The sequence below is a fragment of the Herpailurus yagouaroundi genome, unplaced genomic scaffold (assembly GCF_014898765.1).
Source record: "Herpailurus yagouaroundi ecotype Mexico unplaced genomic scaffold, PumYag 141, whole genome shotgun sequence".
In the NCBI taxonomy this organism is placed as follows: Eukaryota; Metazoa; Chordata; class Mammalia; order Carnivora; family Felidae; genus Herpailurus; species Herpailurus yagouaroundi.
The window spans coordinates 47,171,714-47,194,405 of record NW_024412396.1 but is presented as its reverse complement, the minus strand read 5'-3'; the positions used below and the strand labels follow the sequence as shown (position 1 = coordinate 47,194,405).

The 22,692-nt window shown below is 48.7% G+C and overlaps 1 protein-coding gene across 4 annotated transcripts in view; it reads left to right on the top strand.

Moving 5' to 3' along the window:
• The window catches only part of DPF3 (double PHD fingers 3), a 270,407-nt gene that overhangs the window by 168,578 nt on the left and 79,137 nt on the right, over window positions 1–22,692 (top strand). For all 4 annotated transcript variants that reach the window (XR_005791035.1, XM_040477592.1, XM_040477594.1 and 1 more), the window contains exon 7: window positions 19,020–19,157. Coding sequence is in view for 3 of the 4 variants with exons in the window: in XM_040477592.1 (XP_040333526.1) it covers window positions 19,020–19,157 (138 nt within the window). In the remaining variant the exon portion in view is untranslated. The remainder of the gene's footprint in view (window positions 1–19,019; window positions 19,158–22,692) is intronic.

Sequence of the window (22,692 nt, the reverse complement as noted above, 5' to 3'; positions counted from 1 at the left end):
GAGGGCGAACGGGGGCGAGGGGGCTCAGGGAGCACCTCGGGGGTGGTGTCCTTTTCCTCCCTCTTCACTGGCCTCTTTTGATTTCAAAAAGTTGTTCTGTGCCCGGTGGGGTGACAGCTGGTTGGAGAACATTTTGCTAGAAGAACTCAAACTCCATGACCCCCATTTGGCTGCTTAATACACCGTGCAGATGGCATTCCTGAGACAACTCCTGCAGGTAACATGTCCCTCCCAAAGTGGTTTCTGGTCCAGGATGAGGAGGGAGCAGGGCATGGGGTCTGATGTCTCATGACAGTATCAGGAGGTGTCTGCTTTGGCCTGGGTCTTGCCTCCCAGAAGGGGCTCCGTTTTGTTCTGCTGCATAAAAGCCCGAGCAGGTGAGCCCTGTGGGAAGGGTCCTTCCGACCCTTGTGGCGCAGGCTTCCCAGCTGTGTCTGGCTGGAGCAGCCCAGCTCTCAAGAATGCCAGCAGCTGCTCTGGGATTGGGGCATTGCCATTCGATTCCTCTCTTCCAAAGCTTTATTTTTGTCATGTGATTGTCTGCTCCCGTAGATGGCGGGGTTACTTTTTGCTCTATCTCTTTCGGCTTTCAGTGGATTCTCAGCCAGTAGTCCCCTGTATTCACAGACACACCCCGTGTGCCCTGCCTCACCCACCTCTCGGTTTCTCTCTTCACTCTTTGTCTGCCACCTGCCTCCTGACAGGTCACCTCCGCAGAGCTACCTTGTGGGTGTCCCTCTCGTGCCTGGCTCCCCTCTTTCTGGGTGAGGTGCTTGCATCCTGCTCGTCCCCACCCCTACTCCCCCCCCTCCCCCTCCAGCTCCTGTGGCTGTGATTAGGGACTCTGTTGTCATTCGCTGTTTCCTGTTCCCATCTCCACAGTCTCTTCCTCCTTCTGCTTACCCTGTGATGCTTGGGAGGTCTAAACGGAGGCCTGACGTTGGCTTTCTGGAAGTCTCAGCAGCTGATTCCTTGGCTCTGCCCACACAGGTGCTGCCTCCCTTTGCCTCCCTCAACGGACCAACGTCCACTGTAGATTGCCCTTCTCTCTTCTGGCCCTCTTAGGAAATTGTGTGGCAGCTTGGTGATTAATAGACTTTATTTTTATCTGGTGCCCTTCAGACAAGTGATCCTTTGGGATAGGAATGACCTTTAGAGAGGTCACGAGGCCCACCCTCTACCCCCGAACTGAGCAAGGAATGCTTTTAATAATCTCTAATGCATCCTAAGTAGAGAGGTGTCTGGTCACCTCCTTGAGTGTCCCCAGGGATGGTGTTACGATCAGCTACCCTTTCTTCCATGATTCCAACTGTGCTCTGAATGATTGTTTTTCCTTAATAGGAGCTACATTTTTTTTTTTTACTCCTATAGGCTCCCTTATCTTTTGTGCATCTTTTCCCAACAAAGAGGCACACTGAGCATTTTGTCTATTCTGGAGGCTCTTTTAACATCCCCTTGTCTTTTTGGTTTATCTGGGGTCACATCCCATAACCTCTGTGATGGCCTGCTTTAAATTCCTTCCCAGATTTACATTTAAGCTCAGGGTTCCCCCTGGAAGTAACACCAAGGCCAAGCGGCTCAGAGAGTAACAGACACATTTCCTTGTTTATTTTACACATCGGCTCTTAATACAGTTCTCTTAATGTGTAGAGAACAGAAGTACTCGGCCACCCCATTGCCACACGACTTCCCATGCAGTGCCTGTCCTGACCCCTGTGCTAATGCCTCTCCAGGTGCGTGCTCTTTTCTACTTAATGCATCCGATTAGTCCTTCTTCCATAAATCACTCTACATTTAGCCCTATTGAGTCTCAATAAAGAGATACAATAATATGTGACTTCATTACACAAGATTTGATAAAGGCAAATTTAAAGACATTGCCCCGTGGTTGAATTCCATTCTTCACAGATTCGCCATCCCTGCCACTTTTGTGTTGTCTGTGGGGATTTGCGTGAGCCGGCCTCCATCTTTCGAATTATTTATGAAGATATTAGGCCACCTTGTACCCCACCACCTCTTTCTGGGTTTATGTGGGGGTAGTAGGAGCTATCTTTCAGATGTGATTACCTTTAACCCTGAATGGTTTATATTCCTAAACGTAGTCGTCCTATTATGTTCCTGGTCCAAGTATCCCTTTCCCCACGCGTGGTTGAAATGTTATCTTAGCTGCTAACTTCAGGTGATAGATAGTTTGCCTGTTCCTTTCATTCAGCCATTGAATTTATTCCATCTCAGAGAAATACTCAATCATCTGAACATAATTTATTTTTTACCCAATCCATGGCATGTGTGTACGTGAATACTTCATTTTCCAGCAAGTAACCAATCCCTATTAATTATCCTGAAAGTTTACCAAGCTTAAGGATTATAGTTCTGTTTCTTCCCTTTCAGTGTCTTGCCAAAGAAAAGTGTTCATTACTCACAAACAGAGCAACTGAATATGACTTTGTGGGGAAGGCTGTCAGTGTTTGTCAAAGCATGGACCTGGGCCATTTGCACAGAGAGAACCTAGACACTTATTAAAATGTGATTCCCGGGCCTCATACCAGACCCCCTCCATCAGAACCATGGGGAGCAGACCCTAGAACCTGCATTTTTTTGACAGCTTCTCAGGGGATATTTCTGAATATTGACTTTTGACAGTGACTGGTCTACTTCATTCAAATTCAAAGGCTTCTGGCCTCCGTCTGCTCAGCTCTTTTATTATTCCCTGCTTTTTGCATCTGAAAGTTCTAGAGTCTTCAGGAATTCTCCAGGTCAAGTGCCATAGGCTCACTTCACTGTTTTAGTTGGTCTCTTTAGAATCTTTCCTTTCCTGTTTTTATTCCCCCCCCCCCCAGCCGCATTGATCTAAAACTCAGCAGTCCCATATAAAGCTCAGCAATCCAGCACTTGGCTTTAATTTACTTAATAGCTTTAAATCCTAACAGTATCATTAGCCCCCTTTTAGAGGTGCGGTGATGACTGGAGACAGACATATGAAAGCAATCCTTGGGTCGGGCTACCAGGATGTCCTAAATGTTTATCTCTTTTCTCCCCAACTGCTCCCTACCCTGAATTTTCTGTTAGCATCACTGGAGCTGACTCCAGATGAGACCCACTTTTCCATTGTCTATGTTCAAGAAACCTCATAGGAGAGAAGATGGTGGCGATGGGACGATATTCAGGGGGAGAGGGAGACCATTTGTCTCTAAGCATCAGCCATTTAGGGAGGAGCAAAGCACCCATTTACCCCTTTGCTGGGCACAGTGGAAGCAAGCTGTGAAGTTTTTTTTTTCCCCCAGTTTTTAAAATATTTTTTTAAAAAATTAACTTTATTTTACTGCGGTAAGAATACTTAACATCTATCCTCTTAATAAATTATTAAGTGTACAATATATATTGCTGAGTCTAGGTATAATGTTGTACAGCAGATCTGAAAGGCTTATTCATGCTTGACTGAAACTTCATGCCCATTGGTTAGCAATTCCCTAACTCCCCTTCTGCACCAGCCCCTGGCAACCATCATTCCACTCTTTGATGCTATGAATTGGACTGTTTTGGATACCTGGTGTAAGTGGAATCAGGCAGTATTTGTCTTGCTGTGACTGGCTTATTTCCCTTAGGATAATGTCCTCAAGATGCATTCATGTTATTGCATATTGAGGGATTCCCTCTTTTTTCAAGATGAATACTATTCCATTGTGTGTATCTACCAAATTTTCTTTATCAGTTCATCTGTTAATGGACATTTAGGTTGTTTTCACATCTTGGCCATCGTGAATGGTGCTGCAGTCAACGTAGGGGTGCTAATATTTGAGATCCTGATTTCAGTTCTTTTGGATGAATACCCAGAAGTGGGGTTGCTGGATCCTGTGGTAATTCTGTTTTTACTCTTTTTGAGGAACCTTAATACTTATTTCCAGAGCAGCTGCACCATTTTGCATTCCCACCAACCGTATACAAGGGTTCCAGTTTCTCCACATCCTTGCCAACACCTACTTTTGTCCCCAGTTTTTCTGATCACAGCGTTAACTCCTGCTAATGGTGCTTACAGTGTGTAGGGCATTGTGCTAAGCTCGTTACATATGTTGTCTCTAGAAATCCTCACAGTAACCTTGAGAGGGAGGGACAGTTGACCTTGATCTGCTGTGAAGAAGCTGGGGCTCAGAGAGGTGAAGGGACTTGTCCAAGGTCGCCCAGCTGGTTCATGCTGAAGCTGGTTCGTGAATCCTGGCTTCTTCAGCTCCGGAGCTGACATACCCCAGGACACCCCCACACAAAGTGCTGGTGAAATATGCTCTCCTGACCCTGGAGTTTGGCTCTCCTGAGAGTTGAGGAGAAAACCTGTTTTAAAAGTGAATTAATGATCACACACATTTATGAGGTCAAGCCATGTCCACTGTTAACAGATGGCTTCTAGGTGTCAGTCTGGCAAGCTGGAATCAGGTAGTCATGATAATTGATGTAGAATGGAACAGATTATATACTTTTAAGCCTTTTACATTTGAATCTATTAAAATACCCCCCCCCCCCCACACACAAACTGGGGACTTAGGGTGGATTAGTGACAAAAAGCAAATAGACATGATCAAAGCCCTCGTGGGAGCCTGATTCACCTCTGAGTCACGTCGGGTATTCACACCTCAGGAATGGGTGCTCTCAACTCAGCCTCCCTGTCAGTAAAAACTTTGTTCTCCACCACCCTCACCCCACAGACATGTATTTTTGATTGTGCAGCCCATGACCGAAAACATGGCCACTCCCACAGTGTTGCCTCCCTTCTAGAAAGTCAGCGGGGGATGTCCAGTTGGGGCAGTGTCAGCATGGGGTTCGGGTCCCTTCCTCCTCTTCTTGATGGTGGAATAGTGGAGTGGGAAGGGTATGGAGCTAAAAGCAAAGAGTCTGGGGATCTGGTCCTGGTGTCAGCCTTCAGCAGCTAGGACATCACTTTCCTGATCCGTCAACGCGGGGGCCCCTTTCTTGAGTCTCCAGACCTGCCCACACAGTGGGCTCCTTCCTTCCCAGGCAGTGACCTCACAAGGAGGCTCTTCGTCCTGGAGACGATGTTGGATTGCCATGCACAGGCTGAGGGGGTGTGTGGGACGGGTGGACTGGTGTCTGAGGCAGACACAGCTTGTGCCCAAGGTAGTCCCAGAAAATCTGCTAGACCTCAGCCTTCTAAAATTACTCTGGATTCCCCCATACCTGAGTGTACAGCGAGAACCAGATGACTCTGGCAGTCTTATTAAAAAAAAATTTTTTTTGAGGGCATTAAGGCCCTGCATTCTCTAAGGCTCATGTGCTTTTAGCTTGGAGCTGCAGTGGAAAAGCCAATAACGCGGCCTTCAGGCTGGCTGCCCTTGTCACTGAAGGGAAGCCGGGCTCATCACTCAGTTGTCCGCACTATTATCTTGCAGGTCTTTGCATGGGGTGCGGCAGGGGAGGGTGGGAAGGGCTCTGTGCCCCAGAAACTTGATTTGTGGAGCAGGGCCTGTGGCATGGGGTTGATCCCTGGAGACTGAGTGCATTCTTTACGGCAAAGCTGGGCCTGTTTAAATATTTAAATGCCATCGTGTCGCGGACACAGGTTGCAGAGTGTCCCAGCAGAGCAGGCCCCGGGCAGGGCTGAAGAGAAGCTGCAGTTTCTCTCTGCCCCCTTCACACCTGCATTTCTCTTCTTCCTTTGCTCTCACTGCCTGCCCTCCCCTCCCCAGGCCGCACCTCTGGAGCTTTCAACCATTTGGTTTGTCTTTTTGGGGCTGTAACCCACACCCTCTGGCATTATTTTCTCCTCCAGCCAGAGCTTGTTCTCAGCTGGCTGTTGCTTAATGAACACTTTGTGGCAAACAATTCCTCCCAAGATGTGGATGACCCACAACAGGATAGAAATTAACGTTTGTAGAAGTTTGGTTTTTTTTTTTTTTATATTTTTTTTTCCTACGGAAATAGAATATATACTCATTGCAGAAAAATCAGAAATTGCAGATAATCATAAAGGAAAAATAAACATCACTCATAGTCTTACTCCTGAGAGGTAGCTTACATTCTAGTTTTGTATACTATTTGAGGATTGTGTCTCTGTCTCTGTTCCTCTCCCTCTACACACACACACACACACACACACACACACACACACACACACACACTCATGTGCACACACTAAATGATACATACCATTTTAACCCATCCCCCCACTCAACAATACATGAAAAGCATCATTCCGGGTCAATAAAGACATTTTTATGACATTTTAGGGCTATATGGTGTTCCATTACGTGGACATGCCCCAGTTTGCTCAATCAGTGTTCCACTTGTTGGACATTCAGACAGTTTAAAGTTTGTACGCTATTGAAAACAATATTGCAGCTATATCTTCACATACGCTTTCATTATTTCGTAGAAGTAGAATTGTGAGGTCAGAGGGCCTGGTACAAAGCCTTTGATTTCTCTTACTTCAAGTCATGGTGGGGGGTAAGGGAAGTAGGCAGCAAGGTCAGGGCCGTCCAGGTTAGAGAGAGCTGGGTGAGGAGGAACGTGCACTGACTTTGGAGTGACAAAAAGCCGAGGTCAAATTGTGGTTCTGCTGCTTGTTAGCTTGTTATCTGGGACTTTCTGAGAAAAATTCATTTTGCTGCTGGAAGCCTCCGTGTCCTCAGCTGTGGAGTGGGGATAATACTGGTTGGGAAAGGTATATGTGATACTGTGCATAAAAATGCACATGATATGTTCTGAAGGAAGGTTTCTTCCTCCTTTGCCTGTTCCTTATTTCCTCTATCTCCAATAGAGTTGGAAAGATAAGGCTGATATCATAGAGATAACACCCCATCAGGAAAATTTCATTGAGTAGGTTGAGAGCACTGTCAGAATTCAGGGGAGGGAGTGGCCAGGGGGTGGAAGCTGGTATGTCGGAGGGTGTCTCCCTAGGATGCTCAGCAGATCTGTAGTGAATGAGTATTGACTTGATTTTGTTCTCTAGGGATGGAGGGGTATGTGTGGGAGTTGGTAGGTGGGTGGGCTGGGGGAGGTAATCAGTAAGAGCAGAAGTTTGTTGACTTATGTTATGGGCCTGGAATGTTCTATGGGTTTTATCTATATTAATTCTTTAACCCTCAAAAAAGTGCCGTGAGACAGATAGTATGATCATCTCCATCCTACAGATAAGGAAACTGGGGAGAAGAGAGGTTAATTAAGTTTCCTGAGGTCACATAGCAAATAAATGGCAGAGCCAGGATTTAAAAAATTTTTTTTTTTAACGTTTATTTATTTTTGAGACAGAGAGAGGCAGAGCATGAACAGGGGAGGGTCAGAGAGAGAGAGGGAGACACAGAATCGGAAGCAGGCTCCAGGCTCTGGGCCATCATCAGCCCAGAGCCCGACGCGGGGCTCGAACTCACGGACCGTGAGATCGTGACCTGAGCTGAAGTCGGACACTTAACCGACTGAGCCACCCAGGTGCCCCGGCAGAGCCAGGATTTGATCTCAGTCAGCAATGCCTCCCTCCCTCCCCTGCAATGTCTCCTCACCTCCTGCATCACGCACTTGTTCTTGGAATCTACCTTACCGTGTACATACCTTTGTGTAGGCCACCTGTTCCGTTGGATGATAGCAATCTCTCTGTCTGTCTGTCTGTTCTTCAGGCTGGAAAGGGAGCCTTCAGAGGGCAGGAACTATGCTACATTCATCCTCTATCCCAGCCCCAGCACAGTGGTTGCTCCCAAAATGTTGATGAACGTGGGAGGCATGTAGCCCGACAAAGAGGGAGACCAGCTTGGCCAGAGCCGAGCATTTGGGTAGGGAGATTGGGGGGCACAGTGTTGGACAAGGGTACTGGGAATGCCAGACTGATTTGCTTAGAGGTTGGCCTGCCTAGTCAGTGGTGAACATGATGATCCAGACACATCTCTGGAAAGGTTAATCTGGAGAAGTAGGTGTTCAGGGGAGAGAGCCTAAATGAAGCTTGATGGCTGAGAAGGAGATAGGAGAAGACATGAAGTCTGGGTGATGATGACCGCAGGAGCAAAGTAGGCAGGGCAAACGAGCAGGGCTTTATGGATGAAAGCCCTGCAGAACCTGGCAGAGGACAGATAAGATGTGGGGCACGGGGGAGAGGGAGGCGGCAACGATGACTCTTGAAGTCTTGAGCTTGGGCCGTATAGGCATGAGGGAGGCTTAACTAGAATGTGCTAGAGGAGGAGGTAATTTTGGAGAGTGATGGGACTTTGACATCGGAGATTGTGGAAACAGGACATGTGGGCAGAAATGTTTAACACATGCTAATGGACATTTGTTTCCCTGAAAGAAGTGGGGCACTTACACCAATATTGTAGGTGGATCAGTGTAAGGGTCAGTGAGACATACTGGATGGGTCGGGACTCAGAAATAAAGCCTGCTCTGGGGTGCCTGGGTGGCTCAGTCAGTTAAGCATCTGACTTCGGCTCAGGTCACGATCTCACGGTCCACGAGTTCGAGCCCCGCGTCGGGCTCTGTGCTGACAGCTCGGAGCCTGGAGCCTGCTTCAGATTCTGGGTCTCCCTCTCTCTCTGCCTCTCCCCCTGTTCATGCTCTGTCTCTCTCTTTCTCGAAAATAAATAAACATTAAAAAAATTGAAAAAAAAAAAAAAAGAAATAAAGCCCGCTCTGAATCTGAGGTGGCATTTATGTCAGAGATTCACCCAGAGATCCCGAGGGAGAGCACACTAGCCAGATTCCCAAATGTTGGGGGGCTGCCATGCTTTATGGTAATATGTCTCATTTTTTTTAACCTTTATTTTCCCCAGAAATGTTGACAATTATATTTATTACTTAAACGTTTACTGTATGATTAAAAGAAGACTTATATTTTGCCCTTTAAGTACATTAAGGATATGCTGGTGTAGGACTCACTAGAATAAGAAATGAAGATACGGCCTCTACAAGGGGCGCCAGAAGATGGTTCTTGAATCAGAAGTCCAGGACTTGAACCTGCGGCCTCGGGCAGATCCCAAAACCTCTCTGAGCTTTACTTTCTTCTCCTGTCAAGTGAGGACAATGAGATTCACCTTACAGGGTTTCCAAGAGGGTTAAATGAGACTACGCATAAAAACAATTAGCTCACTGTCTGTTTCATAATTGTGCTCAATACTTACTTTCTTTATGCCAGGCCAAGAAAGGGTACTTATCTCACACCGAACTTGGGTCCCCAGTTCTGGTCTGTGCACCGGCCGTCGGAGTTGGCAGGGACCAGAGAAGCCAGGGAGCATAGCTAATGGTGGACATTGGTTTATGTGCCAGTCGCTTTATAGGGATGAGCTCATTCAGTTCTCAGAGCACCCATCTGAGATGCGAACTCTTATCATCCCCATTTTCCAGACAAGCAGACTGAGGTTTGCAGAGATGAAGTACCCTGCCCAAGGTCACACAGACAATGAGCTGACCCCGGAAGGCAGGCCCCACGCTTTCCCAGAACTCTGTTACCCTGCTTCTCAGCAGGGCAGGAAAGAGTCCCACTAACACATTTAATGCATTGATTTTGGGAGTTTCTGCATTCTCTGCTGGGGATCCGAAATCAGGTTATATAGTATTTAGAGATGAAAGGCTTGTTGCTTTATCTCCGTTCTTCCTGTTTTTTAAAAGCCGGAGTCACATTCATATACCGCAAATTCCTAAAATAAGCAGAATGCCCTCTGTCCGTGGAGACACAGGACTTGCGAATCCCTGGCATTTGGCAGATCCTGGCTCTGGGCTCCTTCCTAATACATGGGTCAGTGCCAGGCCCCAAGGAACGTGGCTTTGAAAAATCAGGATGTTACATCCCACCCCTATCCCATCCCCCTGTGTTTCTGTCCGGAAGAATTCAGTTTAAAATAAGCACCAAGTGTGGCCTCGAAGAAGAAATGAAGCCACAGGAAGGCAGCTGCTGACCTGGCTTGGTAGGGGAAGGAGAGGGGTGGAGGCAGCCCTGGGTGGATCCTTAGGCTGCAGCCTATGCTGGTTTTGTATCGGAGGTGAGGGACTCAGGCCTCAAAGAGCCCAGAGCAAACAGAATCATGAAGTGCTAGAATCAAAAGACTTCCAGATCATCTGATTCAACTGTCCTGTGTTACAGATGGGGAAACAAAGGCCCAGAAAAGTATGGAATTTGTCCAAGGGTGCACAGGGGGTTAGTAGGAGAGCCAGGGCCTGACCCCAGGCCTGCCGAGGGCCACCCACACTGCTGGCCTCAGGGCTTCTGGGAGAGGAGGAGTGGTCCCCCTGGACCTGCCCAAGAGGAGCTTCTTGGTGCCTACACGTTGCAGGACCTGGACTGTTCTTACCATTTGAGCTCAGTGGAGCCATCACTGGCTCTTAGAGTAAGGCCTAGGCATTTAAAATAGAGGAGGGGCACCTGGGTGGCTCAGTTGTTTAAGTGTCCAACTTCGGCTCGGGTCATGATCTCACAGGTGATGGGTTGGAGCCCTGCGTCAGGCTCTGTGCTGATGGCTCGGAGCCTGGAGCCTGCTTCCGATGCTGTGTCTCCCTCTTTCTCTGCTCCTCCCCTGCTCGTGCTCTATCTCTCAAAAATGAATAAACATTAAAAAAAAAAAAACAAACCCTCATGCAGTGTTAGAGTAAATTAAACGTGTACTTAAAAAAAAAATAGTCACAGGGTCATCGACTTGCATGAGTATGCAAGTCTGATGTGGTGGCTTTTTGAAGTATCCCTGAGTTTTGTCCCAAGCCAAGGCATGGCACGGCTTTTCCCACTTGGAGCTTCTCCCCACCCTGGGAATTGGTTGTAGGTGTTCCTCCATCCCCCAGATGGTTCTGCAGAGGGAGTCAGGAAGGTGCAGGGAGCCCCAAACATCTATGAACCGGTCTGGCAGGGTAGGAATCTCCTGTCAAAATGGCCTCCTTTTTGTATGTGTCCTGGGCCCAATGGGACATAGGATTCTACTCAGAAGGGCCGAATGGAAGAGAACTGGACGGCAGAATGATTAAGGAGGTGTGGGCAGGATAGAAGTGCTGACAAAGGGGAGGCGGAGCCCTTCTATCTGGGGTGCCAAGGAGCAGGGGGAGGACACGCGGTGCCCAAGACAGGGGGGAGTACCTGTGCCAGCACGCTGCCCAGGCAGGGACGGCAGGGCACAAACCCCCATCTTCCTTCTTCTCACCCTCTGTCCTCTTGCCAGTGCCTCCCGCTGGCCAAATGCCACGAGAAGCAGAGGGCAAGAGGCCACAGAAGTCAGCCCCAGGCACTGGGAGGGGCGTCGGATGGAGAATCACTAGTGCACCTTTCAGTCATGTGCTTCAAAGTCAGGCAGACCTGAGTTCAAATCCTGGCTCTGCCATTTAGGGAGTTGCTTCGATGCCCTAAGACTCCGTTTCCTCATCTGTAAAGTGGGGATGACAGTCCTTATCCTGTGAGCTGCTATGAGATTCAATGTAGGACTGTGTGCCTACCTCACGGTCTGGAAGTGTGATGCTTTGGAGGCATGGGCAGAAGACGGGCACTGCTGGGTCGATTTTACAGATGAGGGAGTCGGGCTGCAGCGAGAGGGAAGTAGCATGCTCGCGTTGTATGAAAGTGCCACTGGGCAGAACTGGGAATGAGATGCGGCCCGGTGACTCCCAAGGCCCAGGCTTTGTCTCTTGGACGCTCATCCCGTAATTGCTTTCAGTCGCTGCTTTCAGTCTCTCGGAAACCACTGGCTCAGATACCCACTGCGTGCTCCAAGTTGGGCTGATGAAAATGTGCCAGAGTCATTAAGTTATCAGTGGGGAAGGCGGCTGCTTCTCCCCTGCAGGAAGGCTTCTGCTGTCTGCTGCAGCCGGCTTTGTTCACACAAACTGCCCCTGATTCTCCCCCCCACCCCCCGCGTCCTCCTCTGCCTCCTTGCCCCGCTCTACTCCCCCAGATAAGGAGTGAGTGGGGTAGGATTGGGGGGGGGGTGTGCTGCAAATATTCCGGGGCAACACTGAAGGTATTCATAACTCCAGACAGGAGGTCCTACCTGGAGACTCCAGCTCTGGATTGGGAAGTGGGCACACACTATTTCTGCAGCTTGACAGATGGATCCGCCCCAGGGGAAGGAGAGGGAGGAAGGCAAGCTGGACCTTCCTTATTGTCACAGCCGGTCCTCTCCACGAGCGCCGTGCCAGGAACACAAATCCAGGTGCATGCTTGCCAAGGTGAAAAGAAGGGCCTCAGGTTGTGCCCATGTAGGGTTGGCTGGTCCCTGGGGCGAGGGATTCAGAGGCGCGTGACGCAAAGGAGAGGGCCCTGGGGAAGGAGACTGGGGCGGGGGTGGGGGTGGGGGATGGGGGCACAGCCCTCCCTGAATGCTTCAGCAGTCTTAGGGCTCGCTCTGATTCCGCACGGCAGAGAATTCCAGAGTGAGATTGCCGAGGAGGTAAAGGAGAGCAGATGGTTCTAAGACTTTATTTTCAGAGGGTATTCTCCCCACCCTCTTTTTCTTGCAACTCCATCACCCCTGACTTCAGAGGAGAAATGACTAGATACTCCCCCCCCTCCCCTTTTGGGTTTCTTCCCTCTGCCGATCCGCTTTGATGGCAGTAGTGATAAGAGCCGACAATGGCTGACACTTGCTATGAGCCAGGCACGGTTTTAAATGTATTCTTTCATGAAACCTCACAATGTGAAGCAGATGTGCTGTTGCGATCATCCCCATTTTCCACAGAGGGTGCTGAGGCAGAGAGGTTTGGCACCTCACCCCAGATCACACAGGCGGTTGGTAGCAGATGAGGCAGGGATTTGAATCCAGGCAGTTCAGATCCAGGGTGTCCTCTCACCCACCACAGAGAAACCGTCTCTCTGAAGGCAGGCCCGGCCCAGAAGTAGGGCCAGAGGAGTGGGTGGCACAGAAATGACCACGGCTGCGTGGTTAACTTCTCTGGCCAGACTTCCTGTGTTACCCCAGAGGGGCCTTTTACTGCCACTACAGGGCTGCTAGGGTCCTGTGTTCCACGCCACAGCTCCTGTCCTATCAGGGCTGTTGGGTTGGTTGTTTGGAGCAACTTAGTCCCTGATCTCTGGACGCCAGCCCTAGGTTTCCAGGACCAGGTACGCAACTTATGGGGCCCAGTGCAAGATGAAAAGGAGGGGCCCTTTGTTCCACGCCTATTTACAATTTCAAGATGGTGACAGCAAAGGATTAGCCCAAGTGTGGGGCCCTTCTGAGCATGGACCCTGTCTGAACGCACAGGTCACACGCCCATGAAGCCGGTCCATCAGTGTTTGGAGCAGCAGGGACATAGAATAGAATAGGGCTGGGTTTTCCTTTTCTTCTAATCCAGTCAAAGTAGGATTTCCAAGGCATTTCTTTCCGTCAAAACGTGGCAGTTTGCTCCAGATACAATTCCACCAAAATAAATCTCAGAACTCTTTTGTCCCTAGGATGAAGTCATTCAGTGGCCTGGCACTTGGGTTAGAAGCTTCGTTTTGGGGTCAGGCATCTTGCTGTATTATCTCCAATCCCTCCTAACCCTGCCTTTTAGACTCCCCCTCACTCCTGCCCCCTTCCCGTTGGCCTGTGAGGCTGTTCTGGGATCTGCCCTGGTAGAGAACAAGCCCCAGTCAGCCTCCCTGACCCACAGTTCCATCCGCCCCCCAGCCTCACTGGTGGAGCCACGCCGGAAGGAATGGTCTGTCAGCCCTGTCACCCCACCCCATTCCTCAGGAGCATCCTAGGCCTCTGCAGTCTTGTCTTGTCCTCCATGAGGCTGAGGATTCCCTCCTCAGCAGGCTGAGGTGGCCTCCTGGCTCTCAAATCCAGCGGTCTCTTTTCAGTCCCCATCTTTCTTGACCCTTCTTAGGCACTTGACTTTATCCTGGCTCTGCCTCTGTGCCCAAGGCTACTCATCTGTAAAATGGGGACTTGGGTTGCCGTGAGCAAATTTACCTGAAGCACGAGAGCAAGCCTGGCCCATGGCACACAGTCAGTGGCTGTGAGCCGTGGCTGTGACCGGTGGTATCAGTGGTCCTGTCATCTGGAAAGCCTACCTCTTTAAAAAAAATTCTGGCATAATTTACATACGGCGTTATAATTAGTTTCAGGTGTACAATATAGTGATTCAACAATTCTGTATATTACCCAGTGCTCATCCTGATAAGTGAAGTCTTGATGCCCGTCATCTATTTCACCCATCCCCCCACCCACCTGCCCTCTGATAACCATCACTTTGTTCTCTATAGTTGAGTCTATTTTTTAATTTGTTCCTTCTGTTTTGTTTCTTAAATTCCACACTTGAGTGAAATCATATGGTAGTTGTCTTTCTCCGACTGACGTTTCATTTACTGTACCCTCTAAATTAATCCATGTTGCTGTAAATGACAAGATTTCATTCTTTTTTATGGCTGAGTAATATTCCATTGTATCTATATATGCCACATCTTCCATCTATTGATGGATACTCGGAAACCCTACCTCTTTGGCTTGTGTTGCTCCTTCAGGGCTGAATCTTTCTTAAAAAAAAAAAAGTTTCTCCTTCTCCACCGGATCCTTAAGATGCTGGTGTTTTCTGAGTTCTTTCCTCTGTCCACACCTTTCTTCTCTCTCTGCACGATCTCTCCTCCTCCCCATATCCCTCACTTCCACCCTGACACCTCCCCCATCCACATGTCTTTCCCCAGTTCAGGGTGTTCAGGGCAACCCCAGACTGAACTCAACCTCTTCCTTCTTTAAATCTCGTTTTCCTCCTCATCCTTCCATCCAGTTGCCCAGTAGAAACCTGGGTGTTTTTGTTGCTTCCCTAAGTGGCACCAAGTGCCAGCCGTGAGTTGCCCCGTGCTGGTCATTGGGGATGCAGCAGTGTGCAAACACGGGAGGGCCCGCTATGCTTGCTGCTGGTGGGAGACACACATATCGATCCATGATTCGTCCTAGGAAGGTAACAAACTGGGATCCTAATTTTGATTGGAAAGACTTCCCTGGGGAAGGACATTTCAACTGAGATCTGAAGAATGATGAAGCATCATTAGGCAGATCGGGGCTGGGGAGCATTGTAGGCAAAGTGAAGAGCTTGTCCAAGGGCTTTCTGGTGAAAAGAAAAACGTTTAAGGAGTGGAAAGGCAATGGGCAGAAGGGCAGAGAAGGTGGTGGAATGTTGTGTCGGGTGAGGCTGGGGAGCCAGACAGGGGCTGGATGGTGCATGGCCAGGAAGGTGGGGGGTTACTATCAGTCTTTCTAGGCTCCTCCTTGCAGCTTATACCCACCCCTTTTCACCAGATTCCTTCTCTTTAACCCCTCTCCCATCCTGAAATCCTCATTGTTCACACATAGAAAATTAAAATAGCCTCTTGCCACCTTCAAATCCATCTTCTGTACTGTAGTCTTAAGTGGGATTTCCAAAATGTAAATCTGAGTAAGTCGGTCCTCAGGCTACAATCCTCCCCTGGCTCCCTATTTTCAGGACCAAGTCCTGCCCAGCTTTCTGGCTTGTTAGCTCCCTCACGCCACCCCTCCCCCCACCTTCCTGCGGGCTGTTCCCAAAGTTAGGCAGCCTGCGCTTTGGTGCCTGAGTGCCCTTGCCTCCTTTGTCTGTATGGTGATACTATGCTACCTTGCAGGCCACAGCTCACCCACAGCCTCCAGGAAGCCAATCCCCCACTCCGAGGCCGCTATGCTGGCCCCGCCTCCTGCCCGCGCGCATGCGCACACTACATTTGTTCCACCTCCCTCTTTGCATGTGGATGTGTACATCTTCTCTGCCAGACTTTGAACTCCTGGCGGGTGGGGACTGTGGCTCCTTTACCTTTGTCCTTCTCATGCCACAGGGCTGGACACATATTGGATGCTAAATACACGTTGTCTTGAAGACCTGGTGATGAAGGAATACCATGGTATAAGCAGGTGGTGAAAAATGACACTCCATCAGGAGAGCCCTGTGTATAGGGACGAGGGTTAGGAGGCCAGGTTTCCATGATCTCCACGTACTGTCTGTTTCTGTTTCTTCAAATGACCAAGCTCAAGTCTCACTGTCCCCGCCTGCCACTTCTATCCATTCCAAAGGGCAGGTGCACCAGGGTGGGCAGAGTCAAGCCTAAATATAGTCAATCTTCTAGCAGAGTGGTTCTTAGACTATAGAGTGTACCAGAATCACCTGGAGCGCTTGTTGAAGCAGAGATTTCTGGCTGCACCCCAGAGTTTCTGATTCAGTAGGTCTGGGGTGGAGCCCAAGAATATGCATCTCTAACAACTTCCCAGGTGATGCTGATGGTGCTGGTCTGGGGACTACTCCTTGAGAATTTCTTTTCCAGCAAAAGGATTTGCTATAAAAATAATTACTCTCTATGGTGTTGGGAAAGGAGATACAGGAAGCTTTTTGCTTGGGTTTGGTTCTATAGGTTTAAAGACCTATTAGTATGAGATTAATGTGGATAGGTGGATCAGATTCTACACGCTTCCCTCCTCCCCCATCTCCTGGCTTTCCCACAAAGTGTTTCCGTGTTCATTCATCAGCTATTCAACGAATATGTTTTGAAGGTGTAATACGTGCATGGCAACATATGAGGCAGAGTTGTTGCTGTTAAGATGAAATTAGTATGAAACCGTCCTGAAGAGAAGTCCTCTGGTATAGACGTAACTATAATTCAAGAGATCAAAGAAGAAATGCCCACTCAGATGGGTGGTTCTTTGCCCAATCAGCGGAATTGTCCCAGGCATCTAGTTTTAGTGGGGATAAAACAATTTTATAGTGAGACCACATGACTGTGAAGATCCTGAAATTCTGGGGGCACCTGAGTGGTTCAGTCGGTTAAGCGTCTGACTTCAGCTCAGGTCAGGATCTCATATGGGCTTGAGCCCCATGTCGGGCTCTGTACTGACAACTCAGAGCCTCTGGAGCCTGCTTCAGGTTTTGTGTCTCCCTTTCTCTCTGTCCCTCCCGGGCTCGTGCTCTGTCTCTCTCTCTCAAACATAAATTAACGTTAAAAAAAAAAAAAAGATCCTGAAATTCTGTGATTAAGGAAGACAGTGATAATTGACACAACATGGCACAAATGCTGTGGAATTTGTAGCAAGGAGTCCCCAGAGTCAGCTGAGGCCTCCTCATGTAAATACTGATACTATTGTCCTTGTTTTTAATAAACATGTATTCTTCACCAACAGTGCTTGGTTACTTAGTGGATTTCTATCCGATGACCCCATAATTTGCTGTTTATTGACCTCAGATCATTGAAAAGGTTGAATAGAAAAAGCCACAAGCAGGCCCAGAGTGCGCCTCGGGGCCTCTTTAGGTCCCATTGCCTGTGTCAAATGGAATTGAGATGTGTGGTGTCATTTTATTTATTTTTTTGAAATATTTACGAGAGACAGAGAGGTGGGGGGAGGGAGAGGGAGAATGTAACTAGCCAATTGTAGCACTTGAATTTATAGTTAGGTCACCATATAATACAGGTCACCAACTTGAATTTCAGACTCTCACCTTTTTAAGAAAGTCCAACCAATTGCTGAATTCCATTGTATGAGGTTAAGGGTCAAAGTCCCTCTTTTAGGAGGGTCGAGCACTTAAGATGTGGCAGACCAAGCCGAAGCCCCTAGCCCCTCGCTACCATTAATTGAGCATCTGCTATGTGCTGGATACTGAGATACTTTACATACATTATTTATAATCCTTCAAGGTAAGTAGTACTATTATCATCTTCAGATAAGAAAAAAGGCACAGAGAGATTATGTATCTTGTCCAATTTCACACAGCAACAAACCTCAATTCATTTTTGGAAGTCAGCATAACCATAAAATTGAAACACGGTAGAAGATAGGTCAAAAATTATAGATCTCATCTCGTCTGAGTATAGATCAAAAATGCAAGATTAGAAAATAGAATGCAGCGGTATATCAAATAGATAATACACTCTCATTCTAGGAATACAAGAATGGTTCAATAATAGGAAACATTAGGAAATCAACAGAATTCACCATATCAACAAACTGAAGGAGAGGCGTATACTAGTAGATGCTGAAAGGGTGGCTGATCAAATTCTCCTGTAATAAAACTCTAAAACAGGAATAAGAGGAACTACCTAAATTTGATAAAGACTAAAAATTGGCCACATGTGTCATTGTAAACAGTGAACCACTAAATCCAACTTTGTTAAAAGTGACGGTGGTCTATTGTTAAGTTATTTAGCTGGACTTCTGCTTCTCAAGTACTGGGCAGCCAACCAATGGAAGTACACCTCTCTTCTTCTGGGCCCCACGATGCCGTATTTATGTTGCTTGGTGCCTTTGTCTCAGACTGTCCATGTGAGAGGTAGTGCTTGCGAGGACGCATTCCTAGATTTTGGGGCTCAGAGACTTCCTGGGGCTTCAAGAGCACAAGCTCTCAGATGCCACCTCTACCAATGATGCCTTGGCCTTGTGGTTTTCATGGCGGAAGTGGAATGTGGTTTTCTGGCACAAAATCACTGCACGATACATCAAAAATATCCATATAAAGCTTTTGTACTTTACAGAGTTTGCCACAGCGTAGTGGAAGGAGTACTGCATGGGAATCCAGGAGACCTGGGTTTCTAGTGGCTCTGCCACAACCAGTTATGCGTTCCCAGCCAAATCATTTAGTCTTGCTGGGCCTCACTTGCCTCATCTGTGCCATGGGATGCTGGACTGGATGGACTACCAGTGCTCTTTGACCTCAAAGTTATAATAATCATAGACCTTACCATGTGCCTGGCACTGTTGTAAGTGGTCTGCATAGAGGTTAACTCATCACAGCAACTCTATGAGTTCAGTACTATTATGATTCCCATTTTGCCTCTGAAGAAACTGAGGCACAGAGAGCGTGAATGACTTGACCAGGGTCTCACAGATAGGAAATGATGGAGCTCTTAAATAGTTCAACTTCCATCCTTTACTTCTCTGGTTTTTCTTTACCTGGGCCCATGTTGTTCATTGTGGTGTTTGTTTTGTCCAGCGGAGTTAAGGTTGTTTGAGGGTGGGAGACGCTTTTTAAGGGAAACCCAGCTCTGGGGTAGATGGATGGGAGTCACTGCCTGGGAGAATGATGGCGATGGCTGCAGAGGTTGCTAATATTTTTCCCTCTTCTCCTCTTTTCCTGTCTAGTCTGTGGCAAGCGCTACAAGAACCGGCCAGGACTCAGCTACCACTACGCTCACACTCACCTGGCCAGTGAGGAGGGGGATGAGGCTCAAGACCAGGAGACCCGGTCCCCGCCTAACCACAGAAATGAGAACCACAGACGTGAGTTCCCAGTTGTTGGCTGGGGTAGTGATGAAGTGGGGTGGGGCAGTGATGAATTGGGTGGGCAGGGCTGTAGAGTGTTCTCTTCACCTCTGGTATCTTTGGTGGCACCCGCTGATTGGTTTCAGTGTCCTGTGGTGACTTGGCTGTTTTAGCCCAGCCCCAGCTACCCCATGGGCCATCTAAGCCCCAGGTTTAGAGTAAGCTGGGCCGGATGACGCACCCAGTTCTGTTCCCAGAGGAAGGAGATGAGCGTTAAGGTACAAGGGAAACATCCTCACCTGGCCATTGTCAAATGCCAGACCTATCCCTCTTTTCCCTCAGCTCCAGAAGTTTCGTTCACAGATACCACCCTGACTTGGGCATAGCCCTTGGGTATGTCAATTCAGATGGACATTCTAAACGTCTCCTTGGCCACCAGGAGATGTGGGATAGTCTTGATTTATTGCCTTGGCTGTTATGAGGGTCACAATTTTGGTTCAGGGCTCTCCGGTCTTAGAAAAATAGGACCCTTGAGTATGCTTTCCTTGAGCACTCCATTAGGACGCATAATCTGGGGACGCTTGTCAAAAACTCAAAATGGGGTGGCATGATGGAATCTTTAGGACTTGCTTCAAGATATGGGTCATTCTAAGATCATTAGGTGAAGAATAATCGTGGACATGCCATGTATTTTGTATTTTGTTCACAAGATTTTGTGGTAGGTGGTCTTAAAGTGAACAATTCAATGTAATTAAAGGGATCAGACCTTTAAAAATATCCAGACTCTAGGATCTGAAGGTGACTCCTGTGCATTTTAGTCAATCAACTTAGTCAACAGATGTCCATCAGCTGCCTTCACCAAATATTTGAACTAATTAACATACTTTGGCCAAGACCTTTCTTCGGATTCATGTTGGTTTTGCCTAACCCTCACCCTCCTTTCTTCCTGTAACATGGCCTTCTGTATTAGTTTGCTCAGGCTGCCGTAACAAAATACCACAGACTGGGTGGCTTAAGGAACAGAAATTAATTTTCTCGCTCTTCTGGAGGCTGCAAGTCCCAGATCAACGTGTCATCAGGACTGGTTCCCACATAGGCCTCTCTCCTTGGCTTGCAAGTGTCTGCCCTCTCGCCCCCTCTTCACGTGGTGGCCCCTCTGTGTTCCTGTACCCCTGCTGTCTCTTTGTGTGCCCAAATTTCTTCTTGTAAGGATACCAGTCAGATTGAATTAGGGCCCACCCTAACTTGATCACCTCTTTAAAGGCCCTCTCCTTGAATATAGTCCTATTCTGAAGCATGAGGAGGTGGGAGTTAGGGCTTCAACAGATGCATTTTGGGGGACCCAATTCAGCCCGTACGCCTTCTTTAATTCTTACTCATTTGCAAGATTCAAGTCTTTCATGCATGTGACCGACCTTTATTTTCTTACCTGCTGTTGTCATCTGGATAGAACCTGGAAAACCCGGCATGAGTGTCTGACGGAGCGTCTCCCCTTGCCAGCTTCTGAGTAATGCTTAGCGCGCTCTCTCTCTCTCTCTCTCTCTTTCTCTCTCTCTCTCTCTCTCTCTCCTCCCCAGGGAGAGGTTCCCTTGGTCCAGTCACACTCATCTTTCAGAGAGGAACATGCATAGGGCAGCTGGCATTTGCGTCTCCCTGTCTCTCCTCTTATCCCTTCTCTGATCTAAGTGGCCCAGGCGTACCTATTGTCTCCTACCGCAAGGAGGCCAAGAATGAGCTCTTTCGATTTGGGTCGCTATCTGGAAAGTATTTATTAGCCACAGTTGCTCTCTCTGAAGTATTTGTTAACTTGGTATTATTTCCCACTCCCCCCAGCGCTGGCTTATCTTCTTGACATCCCTTCTCAAATGTCAAGCCATTTTGTCCTTGTGTTGTGGTTTTTTTACTCACGCTCTAGGGTTCGGAATGCTTCTCTTTTGTCTGCGTCTCTTTTGTGTGTGTGTGCATGGTGATGGCAACAGCGGAGGAAGGTTCCTCGTGGTCCCCCCAGGTACGCTGCAGGCCCTGAGTGGATCAAGGAAATCTCTTCCTTAGCTGTCCCTGCCATCTCCCCGATGCCCCCACTTGCTCGCTGTTGACTTCCAAGATGGGCACTGCCATAGTTTCCTCTGTCCACCAGGATCTCCTCATGTACTCTTGTGAGTCGGTGTCTTCTGTCTCCTCCTGTCCTCTCTGAGAGGCCAGATGGCCATGCTTGGTCAGGAAGCTGAGTCTTTCCTCCTCCTAGATGGAGATGTGTCCACAGTCTGGCTGTGCGTTCTCTCTGTGGGCTTGTCCCTAGGCTCATCTGGGGCCTCCTTACACGAGGAAGGTTCCAGAACCACAAACACCTTTTCAACAACATCTCTTCACAATGCCTCTGAGAATTCCGTGATTAAATCCAGTTTTGCTAGCGAGGAGGAGGAGGAGGGTGTGGCGGGAAGGTCCCTACTGTCCACAGAAGCCATCCCTTCCCTCTTGTCCAATTTCTCTGAAGAAATCTAAGAGGCAGCAGCTCTTCCCAGGTTCTTTGCACCACGCACGCCACCAATCTGTTTGCTGCTCCTAATGTCTGCTCTGTTCCCTCCCACATTCCCCTGGTGAGCAGCCCCCCAACCACTTTCCCGTGAGCACTAATTGCCAGCATCGTTAATACCCAGTCATTAGCTGCTCCCACTGTTTGGGGGTGGGGGTGGGCTCCCATCCATCCTGCCCCTAAATGCCACTGGGGCTGTGTGGTGAATTGAACGTGACAGTGTCTGAGGTCTCAGCTTTGTGATCCTCCCTTGGTGAGGCTTTTGGAGTGGGGGAGGGAGGCAGGAGAGTTTAATCCAAGAGGCTAATCTGCAGATCCCCCAGGAAAAGTTCTGGATGCCAACGAAGTGGGAATGCTGACTTTTCCCTCTTTAGCAGAACTGCAGGGTGGCCCAGCTGCTTGTGAGCACACACAGGCCTGTGGGGAAAACAGCCCTACAGACTCCGGAGTTTTCTGTGGCATGGGCATCTGCGTTTGTACCACCTGCAGCGGTAGAGACCTTTTGACTTTGGTCCACCTGCCGTCCCTTGCCGCACCCCCTGACTGTGTCTCCAGCCAAGCCATTGCTCATGCCTGTGCCTGCCGCTGCTGAAAGGGCAGAGCGGAGTGCTGGAGCCAGCACTGACCTCCCCTCACCCCCCAGCCCCCAGCTGCCCTGTGCTGCCAGCTCAGCAATTGACTGCCCCCCACCCCCCACCGGCTGATGTTCTCTCGCCTTTGTTCCTCTCCTAGCCGCTCATTTTCTCCTGAGTATACACTTCTTGTCTCTTCTCTAGGTTTGTCCCCTTTCCTTCATGCCTTTGTCTCTCTGCCCCAACTATAGGTAGCCCTGAGATGCTTGGAGCTCCAACATTCACCTTGGCACGTAGTACTTTTCTGTTGGGGTCTTCCCCGCCTAAGCGGCCCCCCCCTTCCCCTCCCCATGTGAGGCTGGATTCTTCTTTCTTCTTGCATTTCTTTGATCACCCCCGTCTGCTTTCTAAAACCGAGATCACTGTGTGTATGTATGTGTGTGTGCAC